Source organism: Carassius auratus, unplaced genomic scaffold (assembly GCF_003368295.1).
Source record: "Carassius auratus strain Wakin unplaced genomic scaffold, ASM336829v1 scaf_tig00015623, whole genome shotgun sequence".
Lineage (NCBI taxonomy): Eukaryota > Metazoa > Chordata > Actinopteri > Cypriniformes > Cyprinidae > Carassius > Carassius auratus.
The window spans coordinates 146453-156860 of NW_020524611.1; the positions used below are offsets into that span (position 1 = coordinate 146453).

At 42.0% G+C, this 10408-nt stretch overlaps 2 protein-coding genes across 3 annotated transcripts; both read left to right on the forward strand.

Moving 5' to 3' along the window:
* Positions 1 to 138: 138 nt before the first annotated feature.
* Positions 139 to 3134, forward strand: med20 (mediator complex subunit 20). Its single transcript, XM_026247627.1, has 4 exons — positions 139 to 221; positions 1018 to 1163; positions 1238 to 1491; positions 2699 to 3134. The coding sequence occupies exons 1-4, from the start codon at positions 208 to 210 to the stop codon at positions 2921 to 2923; spliced, it is 639 nt and encodes a 212-aa protein (XP_026103412.1). The 5' UTR covers positions 139 to 207; the 3' UTR covers positions 2924 to 3134.
* A 2444-nt stretch (positions 3135 to 5578) lies between these two features.
* Positions 5579 to 10057, forward strand: usp49 (ubiquitin specific peptidase 49). Of its 2 annotated transcripts, none has more exons than XM_026247629.1 (7): positions 5579 to 5946; positions 6265 to 6373; positions 6480 to 7903; positions 8182 to 8386; positions 8457 to 8565; positions 8802 to 9007; positions 9396 to 10057. In XM_026247629.1, exons 3-7 carry the CDS (start codon positions 6539 to 6541, stop codon positions 9497 to 9499), a joined length of 1989 nt encoding a protein of 662 aa, XP_026103414.1. In that variant the 5' UTR covers positions 5579 to 5946; positions 6265 to 6373; positions 6480 to 6538; the 3' UTR covers positions 9500 to 10057. The 2 variants fall into 2 exon arrangements, with proteins under 2 accessions (XP_026103414.1, XP_026103413.1); XM_026247628.1 differs by having other exon boundaries at positions 5580 to 5946; positions 6265 to 6348.
* The last annotated feature ends 351 nt before the right edge of the window (positions 10058 to 10408 follow it).

The window sequence follows — 10408 nt, forward strand, 5'->3', positions numbered from 1 at the left end:
CCGCTCAGCGCTCGGTCCACACGAGATACACTGCGCTAAATCAATGTTTCAGCGCGTCTGCGATCATTTTATTGAAGTATAAAAATTATTTTAATTATTTCTGTATTATCCGATTAAAGTTTTTCACTTTAACTAAATTTGTGTTATTCTGGAAAGCCGGATTGACCCGGAAGTAAATAACGCTTCGCGGAAGTTCGCGCCAAAGAAATGGGAGTAACGTGGTGAGAAAAACACTTTTGTTTTTATATTATTGTGCAGTAAGTTTAATTTTTAATGGTTAGATTTCCTTTTTCCGGTGCTTATAAATTATTCTAATATCTTGAGTGGCTTTGGAAACAAAAAGCTCTTCATCTGTCAGAATTTTTTTTCTGTAAAAGCTGTTGTCTTTATGATGTAACGTAAATAAAACAAACATTACTGTGCGTTTTATAAGGGAAATTTACGTCAAAACTTTTGTTTATTGTTCGGAAGTTGCTAGCCATTTCTAAGTGAAAATACTTATGTATATATATTACTTTTTTGGCTGATTTTGTATTAAAAAGCTTTAAAAATTGACTTATTGCAATAAGTATTCCATCAAACTAAAATAAAATATTTTAATACAAATTAAAAAAAGAAATACATATAATTTAATAGAACATCTGAAAGATACAATTTTAAATTTGGCAAGTAATATTTTAATATATTATTACTTAGTTTATTCATAGATTATGAGTTTGTGTTTAATGCATTTAAGGTAAAATATAAATGTAAGGATATATAAACTAAGCCTTTTATTTTTTGTTTCAAAATAGCTTTTAAATTTGCTTTATTGCACAATATATATGTAGATTAAAGAGATAACATGATGACAATATAGAGATATATCAATTTAATATTTTAGCAGCTCATTAACACAGTGCTATAGACTTTACAGTTTCAGAATGTTTTGGTAATCTGATAGGTAGCATGATAATGTGTGTGTGTGTATGTGTGTGAGTGTGTACTGATGTGTCTCTGTATGTGTGTGTGTGTCAGCGTGTGTCAGGTGCCGGTGGCGGAGGGCAAGAGTGTGCAGCAGACGGTTGACATGCTCCATAAGAAGCTGGAGCAGCTGGGAGCCGTCAAACAGGGAAACTTCTGGGTGGACTGCGAGACGTACCACGCCACGGGAAATGCCACCGGTGAGCGCAGCGCTCCGCCGTATGTTACCATAAAAACCAGACCACACCTACCGCGTGTTTCCTGTGTGTTGCAGGTCAGCCGTCGAAGCTGCTGTACGTGATGCATAACTCGGAGACGCCGCTGAGCAGCATGGCTCTGTTCGAGGGCGGCCCGGGTCTCACCGCCGACGCCAACTTCGACGTCCTGATGGTCAAACTCAAGAGTCACTTCCAGAACGCCAAGGGACATAAAGTGGAGAGCCGCGGCACGCGTTACCGCTACTGCGACTTCCTGGTGAAGATCGGCACCATCGCCATGAGCTCCAGCGCCAGAGGCATTTCAGTCGAGGTCTGAATGTGTTCAACAGATCTCGTACGAATGAACTGAGATTCATTAATAACTCTCATACCAATTTATTAAAATTGAAGAAAAAAAACATTGGAGCGACTGAAAACAGACATACGAAAAAAATAAAGTTTTCACAAAAACTTCATACCTGCTATTAAACACAATCATTTAAAAATTCATTCTAATTCATTGCGAATATTATACTCCAAAGATAGCTGATGACCGATAAAAACATTAACAGCCAATCAGCATTCTTTAGACAAAACTGCAGCGCGCAATTAGAATAAACAGAACATTATCGTGCATTGGTGTAGATGCTAATATAGTTATCATTAGTTGGTGTGTTTATAATTATAGTTATCGTTATTGTCTTTTGGCATGCGTATGTTAATATTGTTAAATTACAAGTGATCGTTATTGTCTGTTGGCGTGTATGCGAATATCATTAATTGGTGAGTTATCGTTATTGTCTGTTGGTGTGTATGCTAATATTGTTAATCGCTGAGTTATCGTTATTATCTGTTTGCGTGGACTCTTTTATCGTTAATTGACGAGTTATCATTATTGTCTGTTTGCGTGTATGCTAATATCAATAATCTCGGAAATATCGTAGAGCACGGATGTAAAATCGTTAATTGCTATTGTTATCGTAACTTTCTGTTGGTGTAGATGCTAATATCGTTAATTGGCGAGTTATTGTTATTGTCTGTTGGCGTGGACACTAATATCGTTAATTGGTAAGTTATTGTCTGTTGGGATGGATGCTAATATCGTTAATTTGTGAGTTATTATTGTCTGTTAGCATCTATGCTAATATCATTAATCGTTGATTTATCATTTTTGTTGGTGTGTATGCTAATATCGTTAATCGGCGAGTTATCGTTACTGTCCGTTGGCGTATATGCTAATATCATTAATCGCAGAGATATCGTAGAACACGGTTGTAAAATCGTTAATCGCTATTGTTATCGTTACTTTCTGTTGGTGTGGTTGTAAATATAGCTATCGTTAGTTTATAGTATATAGTTATCGTTGTGGTGTGAACGGACCTGTAGACTATTCCAAATTCATTAACATTACAGCAGCATTAATTCATGGTCACGCGTGTTGTGGATCAGGTAGAAACAATCCACACAATTATTATTACTGAATAACAGCGCTCGGAGGTGCTTGATACCGTGCAGTGACCGTGGTTTTGTGTCTGCAGGTGGAGTACTGCGCCTGCGTGATTCCCGGAGACTGCTGGAACCTCATGAAGGAGTTCATGCAGAGTTTTCTGGGCTCGAGCACACCCGAGCTGCCCACCGTGTTCACCAGTAAAGCCGAGGGTCTGTATGCACCGGTGGACTGCATGGACACCATGAGTCAGTATCTGGAGCTCTTCGGTAAAGTGCGCAAACAGCAGGTAATGCAGGGCACCGGCGTCCGCTGAGAACTGAACTCAACCTGCATCTGGAATCTAACGATAACTCCTGCCAGGAGCCTCTGAGAACTTTATACGAGCAACAAGAGCATTTCATGAATGACCGATTCTTCTTTACTGTTTGTAAAGCATCCTTTGTTAGTCTATTTGTGGCTCTGAATGCTTATTTTCTGTGTTTACACTTGTATTTGTGAAATAAACTGTTAAATTTGTTTTGTAATCATTTTATCGAAACAAACTGAATGAGTGGTATTGTTACATTGTTATTGGAATATGTAAATATGTAGTTTTCTTGATATTTTGAATTCAGTTTTTTTATTTCATATTTTTAGCTTCGGTAATTGTATTGTCGTTTGTCATTTTTATTAGTTTGAGCTATTTTAGCTCTCCAACTTTAAGTAAATGAAAATTAGAATTGTTACTTTGGCAACTAGCTAAAATAAAATGTAACAGAATAAAGTAGATTTTTATGTTTATTAACGATATATATAAATATATTTTTTTTATGCTTTTAGTAAATATTAAACCCTGAAGCAGTCAAAGCTTTGAAACATTTAAAGACCTTTTGTTTCAATCTTGAATAAATTTGAATGAAAAACAAAATGTATAATGGGAAAAATAGAGGTTTGCTGCTTAAATCTCTTAATTGACCTAATAAACCATCTCAAAAACAAACACTACAAATTAACAAAACACAATTAGATAGACACTTACTTAATGGCAAGTAGTGATTTGTAGTTTACCCTTAATATATGAAATTTTAGTGAAAACGTGTTGAAAAATACATCATTATACAAGTTAGTATTGTTTCTGGTTGGATTCGCTTCTTTCAGACCACGTTTGACTACTTCGAAACATTATCAATTTACGAAACTTCAGTCGGTTAAACTGAAACAAAAACTATTTCTTAGAAACTTGTGCTGAGAGGCAGTTTCAAACCACCAAAACAAACATGTTTAATATGAGACACTCGTTAGATCTAAGATGTATGAAGGCCTTTATTCATTGGTGTTTGTACAGGGACAACACATTTGCATTTACCAAATGCAGAACAGATGAAGGGGCAGATGATTGGCTAGAAAGACCAATTCATTTGAATATGCATGAGCAGAACACACCGTGGAGCCACATGAAATCAGCCTCAGCCTTCAATTACTTATGAGCTTAAATCACAGCGATGTATTAACCTGGTATTTATGATTATTTCACATAGAACAAGGACACATGCATTGAATTGCATCTGCATCAATTAATTTGTAATCACATGGGTACTTTAAACCGCTCCATTAAGCATTAAGCTCAGCACATTGATGAATACCTCAAGTGTTCAAACCTCATTTCTTTACAGAGGATGATTTTATATTAATGTTGCACTAAATTAAGTTATTCTGAGAGTTTTGTGCACTCTCTTGCGCCTCGATGTCATCAAACATGGGGCAGAAATGTCATCAAAACGATGTAAAGAAAATAGCCATTTAATGGGTTTTGATAGCCTATGATAGAGTTAGTGTATCACACAAAAAAGATTATTGTTTTTCACAATATCTGCATTATCATATATTTAAAATAGGCTAAACAACAAGTTTCTGAGTAGCTTCAGACACAAAATTCTGATTATAAAACCGATAGTTCCGCTCCTTGATTCTGATTGGTTGAAGCTGTTGTAAATTACTGTACAAAGTAACATTCACCTTTGTTTACTTCTGTGTGTTGCTCGGCAACCACTATGGTTACAACCACAACTGTTTCTGGAGGAACTACATTGTTTGGTGGAAGAATACTGTTTTTATTAATATCATTACACTTTATTTGCTCTGTTTTATTTTGTGAAACCTAACTACTTATATGGAATGACAGTATTAAAAAAGCAATAATCCCTGTGAAGCTGTGGTTTACAGTTAATTTGCGTCGTGCTTAACTTAGCTGTTATAAATTCACTGTAGACCAATGCTTCTTGGGGATTATAGATTTTAAACAAAATAGTGGATACATCTCAATTTCCAAAAATTGACCCTTATGACTCTTGGTTTTGATCCTAAACATCCTGTTTATCATATTATAATGACCGTTTAATATTACATCTGAACTTTAACTGGCCCAGACATGAAGCATATTAATAGAAATATAAGCATATTAAATTGTTTGTGTATTTTGTGTTACTTTATCATGTCAAAGTTGAGGACAGTTTTAGTATTTAGATATAGGGCCCAACCATAACCTCAAGCCTGGGGGCCCCTGGCCCTTTAAGACTTGCCCTGACTGAAATATAAATCTATATTCAACTATGGATTCCCCCAACAGATTTTACTGGATCTTAAGTCGTCGGATAAAACTCTACATCCAAGTCGCAAAGCATGCTGGGTAAAATATGCAGTATGCTACTTTACCATGAACTGCAAAGTCCATACTAGAAAATTTGTTCACACATTTGTTTGGAAACCATGTTATCAGTGTTAATTTATATGTGCTTGCTTATAAAATGTTAAACAAACATATAAATAAATAATAATCATGTTATGGACAAGGTTAATCTGTTCAGCTGACCCCGCCTCCGGAGCTTTAAAACATGACGGAACGATGAGCGACTCGCCATCTCGACCAATCAAAACACGGTCAGCATGCGATTGATCGCTCCTCGGCCAATCAGAGCGCAGTGACGCCGGCGCTGGGCGAGTTCGGTTGAGACGAAAATGGTGACAGCTTGCGCGTGCGGATGATGGCGGTAAATAACAGCCGAAAGCGAGTGTGGAAAAACACGCAAATATTAGCCGTCATTTAACTCGTCGGACGCATTTCACCGGCTGTTCCGTGGAGCACTGGCGCCGGGGGCCGTTTGAAACCCGATCGGTGGCTGTGCAGGGAGAGTTTATCCTGTGGCTGCGGCTCTTGATGGTTTTTGTTCAGCGGGTTTAAAGTAACGGATCTCTCGCGCTGGTATAAACACGCACACAGACACACCGAGCGAGCTCCGGTACCGGAACCCCCCGGATCCGCTGCTGCCGCGTGTCTCCCGCCGGAGCGTCTTTTGTTCTGTGAGTAGCGCTATAGCGGGTTAACACACACACACACACACACACACACACACACACACACACAAACATTCAAACAACAGAGACAGACACACACACTCATGTAAGTGTACACACACTGCATTGTGTGACAAACTCTCAATATAATGAAAAATATACATTTAAACATTTGTATATATAAATATATAATGCACTCTTACATATATACAAACACATCAAAGAAATCAGTTCAGGAACAAATCGAATCCAGGTTCTGTTTACGATCAGGATGGAACCATTTAATGGCACTGATTTGTGAGTTCATGTGTTGTTCATCCACAGTTCTCATTCTGCACGATGAAGTCTTTTACACGGTGCCGCGGCGGGACACTTCTGCTCCGATGCTGAAGCTCACGGTTTCTCACAGTGAGTGATATTACTTTAAAAAGTGGTGCGTTACATTCACACAGTCATCGTTGACAGCAGTGATGCATTACTTGTTTGTGATAGTAACTTATGTCACGATTGTAAACATTGTTATTTTCTCTTGCTCTTAGGGTGAGTGCGGTCATGGCGTGTGGTTCCTGACTCAGAGTGCTCATGCGTGTTGGGAGACATGGATCGCTGTAAGCATGTGGTGCGGTTCCGTCTGGGCCAGGGCCACTCCATCCTCAACCCGCAGATGTGGCGCTGCGTGGACTGCGGCACCACGGAGTCCGTCTGGGCTTGTCTGAAGTGCGCTCACGTGGCGTGCGGCCGCTACATGGAGGAACACTCCCAGAGTCACTACCAGATGACGCAGCACCCGCTAGCCATGGACGTACGTGAACTGGACGTCTTCTGTTTCGCGTGCAGCGACTACGTGTTGAATGATAATGTGGAGGGCGACCTGAAGCTCCTTCGGGGGGCGCTATCTACCGTCCGCAGCCCTGGTCAGCGCTCCCTGCGGTCGTCGACGTCTGATGGTGGAGTTAGAGTGCGCGAGGTTGCGCGGGACAGCGCCATGCAGACGGCGTTGTGGCACCGGCGGAAAACTGTCCTCCAAAGTGCCTTGCGCTGCTGGAGGAGCCGACAGCAGGAGCTACACCGGGAGCGCGAGGAGAAGCAGGAGCGAGAGCGAGAGGAGAAGCGCAGACAACGCAGGGAAGTCAAGAAGCGGCTCATGGGAGAACTAGCCAACGTGCCTCCGAGGAAAAGCGCGCGGCTGCTCACCCAGGCTCCTCGAACGACTCTCGCACTTATTCCTCGGAAGTTCCGTGAACCTCCGGAACGACTCCCTTCGGCTCCCAAACAGTCCCTGCTGTCGCTGTCCAACAAGCCCCGGTCACGCAAACCACTTCGTAACGCGGGCCGCCTGCACCGGTATCACTCCTCGCAGACGTCACGACGCAGGAAGCCTGCGCCCGGAGTCACTGGATTGCGCAACCTCGGGAACACGTGTTACATGAACTCCATTCTCCAGGTGCTGAGTCACTTGCAGAAGTTCAGGGAGTGTTTCCTCACACTGGACCTGTGTGAGACCGAGGAGCTGCTGGCTAAGACCAACCACTCGCAGGGAGCCCTCAGTGCGCTGGGACGCATGGGGAGGGCGAGCGGCGGCACCTTCTGCAAACAGAGCATCACGCCTAGCCTGAGCTCGGCAGAACTGGTGCAGCCCAAAGAGCCGCGGTCCTCGGCTCGGCAGCAGATGTCACTGTGTCACGAGCTGCACACGCTCTTCAGGGTCATGTGGTCGGGTCGATGGTCACTGGTGTCTCCGTTTGCCATGCTGCACTCCGTGTGGAACCTGATCCCGGCGTTCCGCGGATACGACCAGCAGGACGCGCAAGAGTTCTTGTGTGAGCTTCTGGACAAAGTCCAGCAGGAACTGGAGTCTGACGGACCCAAGAAACACATCCTGATTCCAATCACACAGCGGAAACTGTCCAAACAAGTCCTTAAAGTGCTCAACACTATCTTCCACGGACAGCTGCTCAGCCAGGTGACGTGCAACTTACCCGTTCTGACCCGTGGTTCCCAACCTTGTTCCTGGAGATCCCCACAACACCACTAAATTAAACTCTAACAATTTGGGTCATCGCCTTTTTAATAGAGACTCTAATTTGTTTGTGAATGGAGATTGCAAAATGTGCAGTGTTGAAGTGCTCCAGGAAGGAGTTAGGGATCCACTGGTTTAAATGTTTTGTCTTGTTTGATTGAATAAATGCATGTAGGACTAAATAACTTGCAATAATCAGTGTTTTAAAACCGAACCTGCAGGTAACGTGTCTGTCCTGCAAGCACAAGTCGAACACGGTGGAGCCATTCTGGGATTTGTCTCTGGAGTTCCCAAACCGATACCACCGGATGGAGAAGCCCAGAGCTGCGGCGTGTCGACAGAGCTGCTCGCTCTCAGAGATGCTCGCCAAGTTCACCGAGACGGAGGCTTTAGAAGGCTGCATTTACGCCTGCAACTTCTGCAACAGTAAGTTGCGTCTTTCTTACAGACATCAAAAACTTGTTAATGCATTTATCTAAACTTCCTGCATTTTCAGGAAAGCGGCGTAAATCGTCCCATAAGCCCCGGTCTCTTTCGGAGGCGTGTAAGCAGTTACTCATCTGCCGTTTACCTCAGGTGCTGCGGCTACACCTCAAACGCTTCCGGTCAGTCAGAACACCTCCCGTCTTTTACCTTGTCGAGTCCGTTAGATGGAAACAGGGACGTCCAATCCTGTCCCTGCACGGTTTAGCTCCAAACTCAACTGAAGCAGCTCTTCATGATCTTCAGATCAGATCTGGTTGGAGCTAAACTGTGTTGGACGTTGGTCCTCCAGGAGCAGTGTTGGACTCCCCTGGTTTGAACACACCTCATGCTAACGATCCCCTCCACACTTGTCCAGGTGGTCCGGTCGCAATCACAGGGAGAAGATCGGCGTCCACGTGGCTTTTGATCAGGTCCTGAATATACAACCATACTGCTGCTCGGACGCCGCTCTGACGCCGCAGAGAGAAGCCTACACCTATGACCTATCTGCTGTAGTGATGCATCATGGGAAAGGCTTTGGCTCAGGGCACTACACGGCCTACTGTTATAACACTGAAGGAGGTGAGCCATGGTTTCAAACTAGCGAACTGCGCTAGAGTCAGCTCAAAAACAGTTTAATGCAGACTGCTCACAATTGGTGTAAGCGCAACCCTCGGTGTAAGCAAGCAGCCTGCATGCTTCACATTTCTTTTAATGCATTTGCAACAGACAAATGCAAATTTTACTTTATGCATGTTTTGGCAGTAGAAGCAGTACTTTCCATTAGCCAAGGTCTGTTTTTGGGGTAACACAATTGACGCAAGTTACAGAACAAGATTAGTTTTATAAAGTAACTGGTAATGCATTACTTTTAAGTTAGTATATTTAAATTTAAGGTAATTTTATTGGTGTACCTCAATGTACCAATTTGTTGTGCATGGTTTGCCACAGTAATGTGTTTGCGTTGCAGGTTTCTGGGTTCACTGTAACGACTCGGAGATGAACGTGTGCAGTGTGGAGGAGGTGTGCGGCACTCAGGCCTACATCCTGTTCTACACGCAGCGCTCCTCTTAGACCTGTCTGTCTCTCTATCTCTTGCTCTATTCTCTCTCTACCCATTTCTCTCTTTCTCTCATTGGAGGTCTGTTCCTGACATCAGCAGTGAGACTCAGAGATCGATTGGCCTCTGCTGGCACAGTCACACGTTACCCAGGGCATTCAGGACCAAACTACACTCACCTGCAGAGTCCAGAACAGCAGGGACACACACACACAGCTGTCGGCGAGAGACACAGATGGATGCTCATCCTGGAGAGAAATGCCACAGCAATATGATCATCACACACTCTGAATCAGGAATTCTTCACCTTTGATACCACGACTGTTTTCTACTCTCTTTCTATTCGGGACAAAATTCAGGAAAACAGAGAAAGCCTCTTCATTTACATCAGTGGAAAATGACTGAACAATCTTATGACGCTGAATGTCTAGTTGTTTTTTGTGTGTAAGGGTGTGACTGCTGACCTCTGACCCTTGACCTTTGTCCTGTATCATGAGAGCACCTGTTATCAACTTTATTGATCTTGTGGGATCTTTCTGATGATAGTGAATAAAAAAAAGAAAATCCCTGAATTACTGTCTGCTTTATATTCTATGCACTTTGAAACTGATGAGTATACAGACAAACAGGTGTTTGAAATCTAAACTCATTTAACCATCTTGTTTACATATTATACATGCAGATGTATGCACTCACAATAGGCATATACAAGGAATATTTGCATGTTTAAAAATGAATGTTTAACTTTTAAATGACTTTAAAGTATTAATCAGAATGTTACACATTATTTTAAGTTGAGAAAAATCTATTTTAAAAAAATGTTTACCTGCATGTCCTGTTCACTAAGATCATGTAATTATGTGTTGATAGGTTAATGAAAAATTTATTTCAAATTAATCTCGGAAGGTACTAATATATTTTAG